Genomic DNA, 16,360 nt, shown 5'->3' with positions numbered 1-16,360 from the left:
TGCATATATACTAGTTACTTATAGGTTTGCTAGTAAAATGTAAGTTCCCAAATCAATCACATCTTAAATAATGATGGAGTACTAGTATATAGATATATATATATACTTCGATACAAGATGTAGAAATCTAAGAATTATATTACATACGTACCTTGTACCATTGTATTTCTCTCTGCATTTTCACAGCTGCACCTGGAGCCTTGCTGAATATTTTCGACTACTGTTGTTCTCCTTTTTTCTGTAAAGCTTCATCTGGAACGTCTACTAATGGGTATGCAGCTATGTGTAACATACTGTTCGATTCTACCAGAGTTCCAGTGGCTCTGTTTTTTTGCTCAATAGTTAAACCATAAATGAGGTTCCATATTTTCTCCTGATGGGAAGCAAGTGCAATGTGAAATATAGTTCCGCTTTTCTTATCGCCCCATAAGAAAGCAGGATTCGACCTCAGGACTTCCTCAACAAATTCACCATTCCCATATTTGATGGCTATTTTTATTGCCTCAACGTATATTTCAGCATACTCAGGATCAAAAGTCCATATTGGAAAACACAACTTTGCTGAGTAGTTTACGGGCTTGGATGTTTTTTATCTTCATATTCAATATTTTTCCATTAAAATCTGCAATTCTTTTCCAAGTAAAAATATTTAAAAAATTATAATTTACATAAAAGGTACTTCTATAATGAAATTAAGAAATACTCGGTATAAATAGAATAGTTGTAGTAGTCTGCTTTCATACCTATTGTTTTACCAACATTTGAAATTAATCCTATCGCAGCCCTCAGTCCAATAAATTCCTTTCACAGCCCTCCCTGCTTTTGTATCCATTGCTTTAGCAACATTTGACGTTACTCTTTTTACAAATCGGAGCCGGATCGCTGTTATTACATCATAAAAACAATGATCTCATCAGCACAACATATCTAAAATTTTCTTTTTATATGATTTTTTTTTTTTTTTTTTTTTTTTTTTTTTTTTTTTTTTTTTTCTTCTAATATGTTTTTAGTTTATCTAATGTATGTACAATAACATTTTTTTTTTTGAGATTTGATTATTTTTTATTTTTTATTTTATTGACAAAAAACTCAGGTAGCCATTTGTTGTGGAATTTTATTTTTTAGAATAATAATATATTATTTGAATCTTATTAATGGCTCTGTCACATTGTACCCGATAAAATTATTTCAATGAAAAATATTGAAAATGCAAAATGGGAGAGAGATCAAGATATACTTTTTGAATAAACTGTATTTTTGAAACTGTCCATGGATGGATGAGGATAACCGGCAGGTGGATTTTCAATATTGCTCCTACTATCAAAGTTACCTGCTTGTTGGTCATCCATACCTACCCAAAAAAAAAAAAAAAAAAAACCACAAATGATAATGTATATCATTTTAATAGAAACAGATCTGAAAGTTAAAAATATTAATGGACAATATGGAGCGAGATCGAGAGATATATACCGGTTGACTGAATATAGAGGGAAAAATCTCCCTCCAATAAGAGCAGTCCACGTCATCATAAATATAACTTTATCTTCGATAAAGGTCAAAGCCCATCTCGTTAGAAGCTCAAGTTGACTTGGTCATTAGCCCAAAACTACTGTTATCTAACTACCAGCTTTACTAAAGCTCGAATCAAGACGCCAGCAGTCATGTGGACCAAGTTAAATGTGGCCCAAATCCATTTAAAGAGTGAGCCGGTCCTGTAAGGAAAATGATTCATCAAAGGAAGCAAGTTCTGTGTAAGGAAAATCCAGTAAGGGAAGAATTATAAAGAGAAAATAATTCTATTTGTACAGAAATTGATATATGGAAAGAATTAGAGGACAAGCAACGCGAGTCTTATCATAATTCTTCTAACTTTTGTATATAAATAGAGGCCCAGACCTTCAATAAAGGATCAAGCAATTCTACGCCCCTTTCTACGCCCCTCTAGATACTGTTCTTGTTTATTTTTGTTATTTATTGAGTGAGTTGTTTTATTTTTCTCAATCATTATTGGTTGAGCGAAATTTTGCACTTACATTGAACTTTATTTGACACATCAATACCTACCGGAAAGAAGGAATGATTATATCATTTTAATAGAAACATATTTGATCAAAGTTATAGTATTGTTAATTATACAATATTCATGTAATTAATTAATTAAGAAGAGATAATAGTGCAGTCTAGAGATTCAGTGCAGCATAAGCGTGGTAAATAATAATAATAATAAAAATAATAATTAAAGAGTATTGATACAAGCCCGGACAACCCAATACTTGGATTCTCACAAGTAGGGTTGGCAATTTGATCTAAGAAGCAAATTCAATACACCTCTGGTCAAATCTTGCATCTAACCAATGGAGTCAAAAATATGATTTGGATGGGGCAGATGGTACGTGTCAAGCCCAAAAAGAAACAAACACCTCCTCACAAGCAATTTGCTGTGTTCCGGCGAGTGAGCGAACAAACTGGACATGCCGCAGCTCATGAAGGAGTGCTGTCAGACCCGACCTTTCTTTTCTCTGATCTCAACCAAATAGGAAAGTTGCACGCGCGGTTATCCACCCTGCCCCACCCCGCCCTGCCCTATTTTTGTTGGTTTTGGGGGACCCTTTAGCTTATTTAGGCGAGGATGGTTTAATGTAATAAAAATTCGTGCGGGTTTGGTGAGGGGGCGGGGGAGGTTGTTCCGTCCTATTTAGATAGACAAATTACTTAAGTACCTTTATTTCATTAGTATATATATTTCTTAGTATATATATTAAGTACCATATATAATAATATTAAAGTAATAAATGAATTTGATTAGAAGGAAAGCTGCAATGGTGAAAAACTGAAGATGACAAAAAAAAAAAAAAAGCAAATCTATTTCAACAATAAATTAATTATGGTGTTAAACAGGGCGGGGCGGGTACCCGCGGGGTAAAAATGTTAAACGGTTGTTTAGATGGGGTGAAAAGTCTCTCCGTTTTTGTAATTTTGGGAGGGGACGAGGACGGCGTTTTTAAATGGTTTGCGGGGCGGGGGAGGGTGCATCAGCCCAAACTTGCCCCGTTGCCATCCCTACTCACAAGGTGGTGCTACCTTGTGAGTCCTGTGTTGTTGAAATTTTTTTTTTTAATAAATAAAAAAAATTAAATTAATTAGATGGGTATTTTACTTACACATGTAAGTCAAGCTTTTAAAATATCCGAGTTGATTTCCACTTGAGAACGCAAAAACCATTATTGCCATTCTATTCAAGTTCTCTTTCAAATACTCCTTAATTACATTAGAATCATATTCGCATTCCAAGTGCTTCAGTGCCAAATCTATGAACACAAATTGTGCCAATATATTAGAGAGAGAGAAATACTTGAAGAAATTTCATAAGATTTCATTGAAGTATATATTTATATGGATTAATGCATACCAAATTTCTCGGTTTTAATAAATTTTGTGAACATAATCTTATTCACAGCATCATCTGAAAGTCAATGAAACAAGCAAGTTAGTTAATTAGAGAAAAAACAAGTTAATGGACTCTAACTTAGATGATATAATCTCCCCTCCACCTTAAAGAAGTTGAATTAATGTTCAAGTCGGACAAAAGGTGAAATATATATATGAATGTATGTACGTACATACCTAGAAATAGAGACCCTATGAGTTCACGAAAGTACCCATGCTTGCCACCATCATCCTTAGTAGTATGATATCCACGTAAAGATTTCAACGTCGGCTTGTTATCGTAAATTGCAGCGAGGGTGAGTGGGATATGTTCATCTTCATTCTTTATAGGCAGCCAAAACTCTAATATTGCTTTTAAGAGTTTAATTGAATCTATTATAATTTTCCTTTTACAGGACGGATGCTTCTTGGCAATACGTATAACACAACTGAATGAGGAGGATATAATTAACCAAACTCGTGAAAAACATAATATATATATATATATATATATATATATATATATATATATATATATATATCTCGATCATCTGTTAGTAAATAAGAGGTTAATCGAAGATCTTACATGTTCATAGGATGTACGTTTGATGGCTGAACCAAGAAACTAAACCCTCTTGTTCCACTTATATATATGTTGTGTTTGGAAGTTGAATAGTATTTCAATGTGTTGTATTAAAGTAGTCACTTTTTTATGGTTATATATATGTTGTGTTTGGAAGTTCAAATTCAATAGTATTTCAATGTGTTGTATTAAAATAGTCACATTTTTATGATTATATATGATGTGAAAATGAAGTTTGAGACCTCATCTTTTATGGTGTGTGCAAACTCAACATCTTCTAAGTTTTCTTCTTCATTACTTTCAAAGAAAATGGATTTAAACTTTAAAGCGTACAACATTCTTTACATAGAATTTGAAGCTTAAATTTGCTGGGTTATGATGGATGTATAATTTAAATATCCGTGATTAAGGGAAGGTTGTTAAATTAATGCACTATCTCATAAGATTAAGATAGGCTCTATAGATTATGATAAAGTTTACAGATAACGATAGGGATTACAGATTACGATAAAGATTAAGTCTATAGATTATGATAAGGTAACTCTACGTGACATCTTGACCTAAGCCCTATAAAGAAGGCGGGCTAATCAACGTTTTGGGGTACGCAAAAAAAACCCTAACTCAATTTCTTGATTTCTCCTGAGAGATTACTTCGCATACTGACTTGTTCGTCGAAGCCTACTCCACCGGTAACACACCGGTGCTCGTAGGATCACCTTTTCTTCTCTCTGTTTAGGACCTTTTCTTCTCTCTGTTCAGGGAGTCAGATCAGATTTGGGTTGGGCAAAATCCATCATCAACAGTTGGCGCCGTCTGTGGGAACATTTTTTGTTCTCTAAACAAAGCATGGTTTGATTGCGATCTGGTCTGGCTATTGGCAAAGACAAAGCGTTGTAGGCTTCTGATAGAGGGGACTCAACGGGGCAACCCCCTGTTGTCCCAAACCATCAGGAACGATTCGCAGCGTTGGAATGACAGGTTCAAACCTTACATGAGGGAATGAACCAGTTAGTCCAGCAAAATGCGATAATTTTGCAATGCTTAGCCGGCCCCAACGAGGAGAGAAACAGTAAAGTACCAAATAATGACTCCCGTAAGGTTAACAACAACGCTAAGCTTAGTCAAATAAGGGGTCAACAGAGGACATCACCATCGGTCTCCTGAGCGAAATACCACCAGGCTCTGTGGAGCTACTTCTAGTTATGTTGGTGACAAGACTGAGGACGTCACTCATTTCGATTTAGAGATGTAGGATCTGAAAGCTAAGGTTGAATACGTCATGCAAGCGATGAAAGGGAAGGGCCAGGCCGCAGTGAACGATATGGTACAGAAGACCAACCTAGCTTTTAGCCCAACTGTTATAAGTTGTCCTCTACCTAGCAAATTCAAGATGCCAACTCTTGAAAACTTCGATGGGACACGGGACCCCTCTCGACCATTTGGAGACCTATAAAGCTCTTATGTATTTGCAAGCCGTACCGGACGAGATTATGTGCAGGGCTTTCCCTACCACACTAAAGGGTTGGGCTCGTCTCTGGTTCAATAAATTAAAGCCAAGCTCCATTGAAAAATTTAATGAATTGAGCAAATAATTCATAAGACACTTTATTGCTGGGCAGAGGCATAGGAGACCAGCAACTCACTTATTGAATGTGAAGCAGCAGAAAGGAGAGCCTTTTCGTGATTACATAAGTCGTGTTAACACTGAAATGCTGCAGGTAAAAAAGGTAGACGACAAGGTTGCCCTCACAGCTTTTATAGGAGGACTATAGACCTCTAAGTTCCTATTCTCCTTGTCAAAGGAAGCCCCTACGAGCATGGCAGGGTTGATGGTTAGAGCGCGGAAGCACATGAACACTGAGGATGCTATGAATGCATGAAAAAACAAAGATGGTGAAGATAAGAGATCAGATTAAAAGAGGCCAGCACCTAGCACTAGGGAGGAAAAGGAATCAAAGTACAAGAAATTCTCAGGCAGCTAGACTGACAGATCGTCTCGTCATCCGGTGAGCCAAGGCAGGTATAATAACTACACCCCTCTAAACACATCTGTAGAGTAGGTCTTTTCTACAGATTCAAGATGACTCCTCATTGAAATGGCCGCCAAAGTTAAAAGCTGGTCCAACAAAGAGGTCTCGAGATAAGTTCCGTAGGTTCCACCGGGACCATGGACATAACACAGAAGATTGTTTCGACATCAAAAACCAAATTGAGAACCTTGTTTACAAGGGTCATTTACGCAGATTCACGACTAGGAATGGAAGAAGAGGCTCCAACCCAGCTCGAGAGGGACGATAGGCCGACTACACCTTATTAAAGGTTTCCTTATTAAAGAGACGAGAGGCTGACTACACCTTATTAAAGGTTTCCTTATTAAAGAGACCAGGGGCCAACAACACATTCTTCCCTCATTAAAGGGACAAGAATACAGCTACTTCCTCTACACAGAAGGGTGAGATAATTCAAGTTTCCTTCATTTACTAGAAGGATGAGATGACTACCTCTCGTATTAAAAGGGTCACCCTCATTAAGACTACACCTCTTTCCCCCGTAAAAGAACGAAAGGTCAACTTCATCTTCTTCCTTCGGTAAAGAGACGAGGGGTTACCCACTCCTTTATTAGAGGGTGAAGCTCATAGTAATCTACTTCCCTTGTTAAAGGGTGAGCTAGGTGAAGCTCATAGTAATCTACTTCCCTTGTTAAAGGGTCTACTTCTCTTATTAAAGGGTGAGCTGAGTGAAACTCATACTAATCTACTTCCCTTGTTAAAGGGTGAGCTGGGTGAGACTCATAGTAGTCTACTTCCCTTGTTAAAGGGTCTACTTCCCCTGTTAAAGGGTGAGCTAGGTGAAGCTCATAGTAATCTACTTCCCTTGTTAGAGGGTGAGCTGGGTGAAGCTCATAGTAAAACTCGTATTAATCTACTTCCCATATTAAAGGGACGAGCTGACTAAAGATGTCAATAAAATCAAGTATAAAACAACATCACTACGAGAAACTCGTATTAATTTACTTTTCTTATTAAAAGAGATGAGCTGAGTGAAACTCATATTAATCTACTTCCCTTATTAAAGGGACAAGCTGACTAAAGATGTTAATAAAATCAAGTATAAAACAACATCACTACGACTAGTACTACTTGATTTTCTGGAAGATGGAAATAATTTGAATGAATTCTACTCAAACCGTCTCGATTTATAGAAGAAGAATGTAAACAAATAAGGAAGAGATTTATGGTGGCGTTCTAACAGAAATCTGCTTCGTGAGGGACAATCAGCTCCCAGCGGGCTATTTTGCGTAGGAATTTACTTCTACAAGATGGAATCGCAGACGACATGTTGGTCAGAGAATAGGATTAGGAGTTAATCCTCGAATAAGATAACCACACTGGTAGCCCCACGTGAATTGCCTATGTGCCGAAAGGTAGGCTGCAAACATAGCAGCTTGCCATATATACGAGTTGCCAATGTGGTACTACGACAAATATGTCAAAGACATGTACGGTCCTAAAAAAAAAAAAAATTGAGTCAGGCTAAATTTGAGTCACGCTCTACCCCCGACTGTGTCAGGCAAAATTTGAGTTAGGCTAAATTTGAGTCATGCTCTACCCCTGACTGTGTCAGGAAGAATTTGAGTCAGGCTCTACCCCTGATTGTGTCAGGCTAAATTTAAGTTATGCTAAATTTGAGTCAGGCTCTACCCCCGACTGTGTCAGGCAAAATTTGAGTCAGGCTCTACCCCAGACTGTGTTAGGCTAACTTTGATTCAGGGTCTACCCTCGACTGTATCAAGCTAAATTTGAGTTAGGCTAAATTTGAGTCAGGCTCTACCCCCGATTGTGTTAGGCTAAATTTGAGTCAGGCTCGACCTCCTACTGTGTTCGCGAAGTGGCAATATGAGTCAGGCTAATGGGCAGGGCTCTACTATCTAATAATCAAACCAACTCATTGTAGAAATACAAGGTGAACGGCTCTACAATTCTAAATATCTATTATTATGTAATATTTGGGAATTAATGTTCCGGTGGTTTGACAAGCAATTCTCTGAAACGGGAGGCAACTGATGGATGTATAAATTAAATACCCATAGATAAGGGAAGGTTGTTAAATTAACGCGCTATCTCATAAGATTGAGATAGGCTCTGCAGATTATGATAAGGATTACAGATTACTATAGGGATTAAACCTACAGATTACGATAAGGATTACAGATTACGATAAGGATTAAATCTACATATTACGATAAGGATTAAGCCTACAGATTATGACTTGAGTCTATGGGAAATGTAGAAATATGATTAGGATGGCTACCTATCGACAGAAGGTTTCCAAGTATTACAATGCTCGGGTCAAGCCTAGAAGGTTCTTAGTAGGAGATTTAGTACTCCGCAAAGTTCCTCAAACAACCAAGGATTCAACCATAGGGAAACTGGGTCCCAAATGGGAAGGGCCTTACAAAGTTATGCGATGTTAGCGACCAGGAACATACTAGTTGGAGGACTTAGAGGGAAAGCCACTGCCTCACCCATGGAATGTTGAGCATCTGAAGAAATATTATCAGTAAACAATTTCAGTTTAATCTTAATTTATTTGTTTTTGCTAATACTTCTAGTTTCAATAATTATTTCATTCTCCACGAATGAATATCTTCAATAGCCTTGTTATCAACTTTAGTTTTAATAAAGTATTCCCTACATAATTTCCTTGAAGGTTGGTGAAGTTTTAAACTCATCCACTACATTGGATCTTTCCACCATCAGTTTCTAGGACATCTCCTTGTCGAGCTTCTGCACATAAGATGCATGATAAGCTCGCTCTGTTTCTAACGTCGCACACATTGCTTATAGAGTGGCCTCATGTTTGTCACACTCCAACTGTAAATCGGCTTGATGTTTGGAGCGAGTAGAAGCCAACATTTTGGTGTAATGCTCCCCTCCTCTTGGAGCTAGACACGATAAGTAATACGCGTGTGTATTAACCTATACACACATAGGAACAAAAAGTTACAATGAAGAGGAAAAGAAAAGCTAAATAAAAATAGAGGATGGTGAGAAAGTTAACCCGTGCGAGATAATGCATAAGCCGGTTAAAAATCTCAGTTGGAGGGCGAGAGTTCAAATACATCATATCTTCCTTCGATAAAGACTCACTTATTTTCTTAAAAGTAAGTTGAGCATTGCCTAGAATAGATGCTGCTAAAGAGTTGGGGTCTGAGGGGAGTACCCCTGCTTCAATAAGAAGTGGTATAGTCTCATCTATAAGCTGATGAGGGAATTCTGAGTTAGATACATGTGAAGAAGCAATTGAAATAGGTGAGACTGTTTGTGCCGTAATAGCAGGCTTCTCTTTTTTCCTCTTGGCAGGGGAAGTAGGTGGGAAGTCACTTGAGCCTTTTTTAAATTGAGCTAGAAGCCTCTTATTAAGTTTTCGGGATATAGTTACAGGGGACTTTCCAACAGGCTGAGGACCAATCCCATGGGTGAACAAAGTCTGAGGTGTCACGAGTGAAGACCAGTCCCTCACTGAGTGGTTAAAGGCTTCCTTTATTCGCTGGAGATCATTAGATGAAATGGCAATCTCTTTAAAGCCTGAGAGGTCAACAACTTTATTAATAACTACAAATTTAAATAAAAAGGGTATCATTATGGACAATTCACCAGTGGAATTCTGATTACACCACGTACGAGGAATGGAAGTCCCTATTCGCAGGAAAGCATTTTCATCAGGAAAAAACTCCCAGCCATCACCAGAAATGAAAAAGAACCGGCTTTTCCATGGTTTGTGCTTAATGGAATTTCCAGAGATAGGAATTTTATCCCGTGAGGAGAAGTACGACCAGTCACCCCTTTTGGGAATGTAGCAATGAAAAAACTCCTGGATAGTGGGCGAGGTATTACAACAAGCTCGCCACAGAACTAAACAACATATCATTGTTCTCCAGGCATTCGGGGAGAGTTGAGTCGGAGCAAGATTAAGGTAACGCAGCAGTTCCCTAATAAAAAGAGGGATTGGAAAACGCAATCCGGCAATAAAAGTAGACTCATAGAAATAAATCTCAGTTGGGTAAAAAGAGAATGCTCTATCATTAAGTGGAGGAAGTCTGAGAGTAACACTATCTGGAATTGAATAAGTTTGCCTGATCTGATCTATATCATCTGAGGTAAAGGAGCCTGCTATATCCTGTACCAGATGTGTCTCTGACGGAGCCGAATCAGACTGGTGGTGTTCCTCGTTTGACATAGTGTTGGATTCTGGGTGAAACATGCTAGCAGTAACACACGCTACTGTATGCAAGAGCCTAGCTCCACAGTGACTGATAAAATTTTCTAACTTTGGTCTTGGTATACTGAGTTGGAGGAAGAAGCAACAATGAATTAAATAGAAGAAGGAAGAAAACAAGGGCATGTAACTTACCACATTACTATGACTGGTACTACTTGGCTTTCTGGAAGATGGAAATAATTCTAGTGAATTATACTAAAACTGTCTCGATTTATAGACGAGAAACGTAAACAGATAAAGAAAATATTTATGGATAGATAAGGAAAATATTTATGGTGGAGTTCTAATAGAAATATGCTTCAGGAGGGACAATCAGCTCCCAGCGGGCTATTTTGCATAGGAATTTACTTTTACAAGGTAGAATAGGATTAGGAGTCAATCCTCGAATAGGACAACCACACTAACAGCCCCATATGAGTTACCTATGTGCCGAAAGGTAGGCTGCCAGCATGGCAACTTGCCATATATACAAGCTGCCAATGTGGCACTACGACAAATATTTCACAGACATCTACGGTCCTAAAAGGTCATTTTTTTTTTTTTTTTTTTAAAAATTTCCTAGGGGCGCTGCCCCCTGGACCCCGCGAGAGCTGACCGGGCAGCTCGACCCCCGCCTGTATTCGCGAAGTGGCAATATAAGTCAGGCTAATGGACAAGGTTCTATTATCTAATAATCAACCCAACTCATTGTAGAAATATGGGGTGAACGGCTCTACAATTCTAACTATATATTATTATGTAATATTTTGGAATTAACGTTTTGGTGGTTTGATAAAATATCCTCCGAAACGGGGGGCAACTGATGGATGTATAATTTAAATATCCGTGATTAAAGGAAGGTTACTAAATTAATGCACTATCTCATAAGATTACGATAAAGTTTACAGATAACGATAAGGATTATAGATTACGATAAGGATTACAGATTATGATAAGGATTAAGTCTACAGATTATGATAAGGTAACTGTACATGACATCCTGACCTAAGCCCTATAAAGAAGGCAGGCTAATCAATGTTTTGAGGTACGCAAAAAAAAAAAACCCTAACTTAATTTCTTGATTTCTCCTGAGAGATTACTTCACACACTGACTTGTTCGTCAGAGCTTACTCCACCGGTAACACACCGGTGCTCGTAGGATCACCTTTTCTTCTCTCTGTTCAAGAAGTCAAATCAGATCCGGGTTGCGCAAAATCCATCATCAACAGGTTAGAATATGATCTGATTCACTAAAAGGTTGTAAAACAAATTTCTTTTAATATACACTTAATTATATGACTAGAAAATAAAACAGATCCCATATTTGTTTATGTAACAATTACGAAATTCAACATAAATGCTAGTGTCGAGTTCTTAGGTGTGAAAGATCTTAGAAACAAAAGCAACCATATATTCCACGTAGACTTTTTTTGTTTTTTGTTGGAATGGTTAGGTAATGTATATATATGTATAGGAAAATTTAGATGGCGAAAGAGGACAAAGGGGAGCCCAACATGCTAAGCTACCATAGAAAGTGACTCAGCAGGTATATAAAAAAAAAGATTTTTTTTTTTTTTTTTTTTCAATAATTGGAGAGTCCAGGGCTTTGTCCTGACTAATCCACGGGACCCGTGCCGCGAGCATGAATTGTACAAAAACGAGTGTTGTCCTAGGACTATATATAAATGACAGACTATGAAAAAAGATATTGTTTTTTAAACTCATTTTACTACATTATTCAATTTCAATTATTTTGTTAATTATTAACAAGAAAATGCAATTGTAGCAAGCTCTTCGTAACCCACATTACTCATAAGTGTATTTAAATAAACTTCATGTATCACTTAAAAAAATAACTTACTAATTTTTAAAAAAGACAATACATTAATTACAATAAATAACTAATATGGGAGGGATGAAATAACACGTAATGAGTTATAGAAGAAAGAAGTTGTGCCTTAAACATGTTGCACCAAACCCCAGCCCCCCCAACCCACATTCTTTTGTCCAGCCCAATTTGGTTCTTCAGCCCATATTTATTCTTCACCATTTTGTTACATATTTTGAGTCAAAATTTATAACTGGAAAGCCTTTGTGTATTCCATTACAAAATTAGTATCCATTTTTTTTTCTTCATAATTTTAGCCGTTGTATTTTAACATTATTGAAAGACCCTACAACTCTATAAAAAGCATAGGAGTATTAAAAAGCCTATCTCTATTTATTAGAATCAATTTCTCTCTTTACACTAATTTGTACATCATTCTCTCTATTACTCTTAGCAAATATTTTACACCATAATTTTATTAATTTATATATACATTTTGACATTTTTTTTTTACCTTCATTTATTTAATTTTATCTTATTTCCTAACATCTGCAACTTTAGACTTGAAAGACTAGTTATGCGATTGTAAACAATGCAATTTGTGTGCCTCATCTTTTGCCAAGCCAATTAAATTTAGAGTTTTTATTAGTTGATCTCTTGTATAATTTTCCCACTATATATATATATATATATATATATTCTTTGATATCTGTGATTTTTGGGTAAGTAAATTTGTATATATTGAAATAAAAAGACTTATAGCTAGACCTAGGCCTAAATAGCCCAAAGACAAACCCAAAAGCCACAAAAAAAAAAGGCCTGATGGGCTATCTACTAACAACCATGCAAAGCTGTATCATTAGATATGCACCTAAAATCCCAACGGTAATCTACTTACAGCCCACAAAAGCAAACCCCAAAAGCAATCCTTGCAAATGACACCAGAAAAACACTTATCTTATGTCATCCCCCGAATTAACTAATTGCATCACCTAGGTCGAGAATCACTGCTAAAATAAAAGTTTGATTAAAATTGAAACATTTTCATACACCATTTTGTTGTATATGCAAATATATATATATATATATATATATATATATATATATATATATATATATATATATATATATATTGTTGATGATGGATTCTGCACAACCCGAATCTGATCTGACTTCCTGAATAAAGAGAAGAAAAGGTGATCCTATAAGCACCGGTGTGTTACCGGTGGAATAGGCTCCGACAAACAAGTCAGTGTGTGAAGTAATCTCTCTGTAGAAATCAAGAAATTGAGTTAGGGTTTATTGTGTACCTCAAAATCTTGATTAGACCGCCTTCTTTATAGGGCTTAGGTCAGGATGTCACGTAGAGTCACCTTATCGTAATCTGAAGGTTTAATCCTTATCGTAATCTGTAAAGCCTATCTCAATCTTATGAGATAGTACGTTAATTTAGCAACCTTCCCTTGATCACGGATATTTAAATTATACATCCATCAATGGCCCCCGGTTTCGGAGGATTGCTTGTCAAACCACCGGAACGTTAATTCCAAAATATTACATAATAATATATAGTTAGAATTGTAGAGCCATTCACCCCGTATTTCTACAATAAGTTGGGTTGATTATTAGATAGTAGAGCCTTGTCCATTAGCCTGACTCATATTGCCACTTTGCGAATACAGGCGGGGGTCGAGCTAATGTCTTTGAAATATTTGTTATAGTGTCACATTGGCAGCTCGTATGTGTGGCAAGCTGCCATGCTGGCAGCTTACCTTTCGGCACATAGGTAACTCATGTGGGGCTTCCAGTGTGGTTGTCCTATTCGAGGATTGACTCCTAATCCTATTCTACTTTGTAAAAGTAAATTCCTATGCAAAATAGCCCGCTGGGAGCTGATTGTCCCTCCCAAAGCATATTTCTATTAGAACTCCACCATAAATATTTTCCTTATCTGTTTATGTTTCTCGTCTATAAATAGAGATGGTTTAAGTAGAATTCACTCAAATTATTTCCATCTTCCAGAAAGCCAAGTAGTACAAGTCGTAGTAATGTGGTAAGTTTCATGCCCTTGTTTTCTTCCTTCTTCTATTTAATTCGTTGTTGCTTCTTCCTCCAACTCAGTATATATCGGTCACTGTGAAGCTAGACTCTTCCATACAGTAGCGTGTGTTACTGCCAGCATGTTTCACCTAGAATCCAACACTATGTCAGATGAGGAGCACCACCAATCTGATTCAGCTCTGTTAGAGACACATCTGGTATAGGATATAGTAGGTTCCCTTACCCCAGATGATCTGGATTAAATCAGGCAAACTTATTCAATTCTAGATAGTGTTACTCTCAGGCTTCCTTCACTTGATGATAGAGCGTCCTCCTTTTACCCAACTGAGATTTATTTCTATGAGTCTGTTTTCATTGCCAGATTGCATTTTCCAATCCTCCTTTTTATTAGGAAACTGCTGCATCACCTTAATCTTGCTCTGACTTAACTCTCCCCGAATACCTGGAGAACAATGATGGATTGTTTAGTTCTGTGGCGAGCTTGTTGTAATACCTCGCCCATTTTTCAGGAGTGTCTTCATTGCTACATTCCCAAAAAGGGTGACTGGTTGTAATTCTCCCCACGGGATAAAATTCTTATCCCTGGAAATTCCATTAAGCACAAACCATGGAAAAGTTGTTTCTTTTTCGTTTCTGGTGATGGATGGGAGTTCTTTCCTGATGAAAGTGCTTTCCTGCGAATAGGGACTTCCATTCCTCGTACGTGGTGTAATCAGAATTCCACTGGTGAGTTATCCATAATGATACCCTCTTTATTTAAATTTTGAGTTATTAACAGAGTTGTTGTCCTCTCAGGCTTTAAAGAGATTGTCATTTCATCTAATTAGCTCCAGCGAATAAAGGAAGCCTTCAACCATTCAGTGAGGGATTGGTCTTCACTCGTGACACCTCAGACTTTGTTCACCCATCAGATTGGTCCTCAGCCTGTTGGCAACTCCTTTGTAACTATATTCTGAAAACTTAATAAGAGGCTTCTAGCTCAGTTCAAAGAAGGCTCAAGTGACTTCCCACCTACTTCCCCCGCCAAGAGGAAAAAAGAGAAGCCTGCTATTACGGCACAAAGAGTCTTACCTATTTTAGTTGTTTCTCCACATGTATCCGACTCATAATTCCCTCAGCAGCTTGTGGATGAGACTAAGCCACTTCTTACTGAAGCAGTAATACTCCCCTCAGACCCCTACTCTTCAGCAGCATCTGTTCTAGGCAATGCTCAACTTGCTTTTAAAAAGATAAGTGAGTCTTTGTCGAAAGAGGATATAATGTATCTGAACTTTCGCCCTCCAATTGAGATTATAGACCGGCTCTTGCATGATCTCGCACGGGTTAACTTTCTCACCATCCTTTGATTTTATTTAGCTTTTCTTTTCCTCTTCATTGTAACTTTTTGTTCCTATATGCTTACAGGTTAATACACACGCGTATTACTAATCATGTCTAGTTGCAAAAGGAGGGGAACATTACAACAAAATGTTGGCTTCTACTCGCTCCAAACACCAAGCCAATTTACAGTTGGAGTGTGATAAACATGAGGCCGCTCTACAAGAAGTGTGTGGTAAGTTAGAAACAGAGCGAACTTGTCATGCATCTTATGTGCAAAAGCTCGACAAAAAGATGTCCTAGAAACTGATGGTGGAAAGATCCAATGCAATTGATGAATTTAAAGCCTCACCAACCTTCAAGGAGATTATGTCGAAGGCCTACTTTGATGGCTTCGAAGACTTTCGGAATCGTGCTGCATCTGAATTTGCAGACCAAGACTTCTCTATCATTCAACCAGATGAAGTGAGTGACTCCGAGTAGGATAAATGTGTAGCCATTCATTTACTTGCTCCTATTTTTCTCTTTATGCTTGAAACTTCTATTTCTTTGCAATTAGTTTCCATTTATATTTGTAAGGTTCATAAGAAGGATGAACAGTTATGTTTTGTCATTGCGATTGTCGCATGATGTTATTTTATACTTCATCCTATTGACATCTTTAGTTGGCTCGTCCCTTTAATAAGGAAAATAGATTAAGCTGAGTTTCACGTAGCTCGTCTCTGTAATAAGGTAAGTAGATGAATACGAGCTTCACTCAGCTCACCCTTTAACAGGGGAAGTAGATTACTATGAGCTTTACCCAACTCACCCTTTAACAAGGGAAGTAGATTACTATGAGCTTCATGCAGCACACCCTTTAACAAGGGAAGTAGATGAGTATA

General features: G+C 37.3%; 1 protein-coding gene across 1 annotated transcript; it reads right to left on the bottom strand.

The window, feature by feature from the left end:
• Positions 1 to 217: 217 nt before the first annotated feature.
• LOC132272849 (uncharacterized) lies at positions 218 to 5,243 on the bottom strand. The gene is made up of 6 exons (XM_059773928.1): positions 5,160 to 5,243; positions 3,625 to 3,769; positions 3,410 to 3,463; positions 3,162 to 3,308; positions 760 to 882; positions 218 to 561 (listed from the first exon to the last, which is right to left on the bottom strand). The coding sequence occupies exons 1-6, from the start codon at positions 5,241 to 5,243 to the stop codon at positions 218 to 220; spliced, it is 897 nt and encodes a 298-aa protein (XP_059629911.1).
• Positions 5,244 to 16,360: the final 11,117 nt, after the last annotated feature.

Source organism: Cornus florida, unplaced genomic scaffold (genome assembly GCF_030987335.1).
Source record: "Cornus florida cultivar Cherokee Brave unplaced genomic scaffold, ASM3098733v1 CherokeeBrave_3.0.0_Hap2_Chr09, whole genome shotgun sequence".
Classification (NCBI taxonomy): Eukaryota; Viridiplantae; Streptophyta; class Magnoliopsida; order Cornales; family Cornaceae; genus Cornus; species Cornus florida.
This window is presented reverse-complemented; position numbering and strand designations above follow the sequence as displayed.

What these genes read in the sequence shown, in the direction of transcription:
- LOC132272849 (XM_059773928.1), bottom strand. Translation starts at nt 5,243, where the DNA reads ATGAGTGACGTCCTCAGTCTTGTCACCAACATAACTAGAAGTAGCTCC. An exon ending in TAAAAGCTTGACTTACATGT is followed by an intron (nt 883 to 3,161) that starts GTAAGTAAAATA and finishes ATGTAATAACAG; the next exon opens with CGATCCGGCTCCGATTTGTA. An exon ending in CGATAGGATTAATTTCAAAT is followed by an intron (nt 562 to 759) that starts GTTGGTAAAACA and finishes TAAACTACTCAG; the next exon opens with CAAAGTTGTGTTTTCCAATA.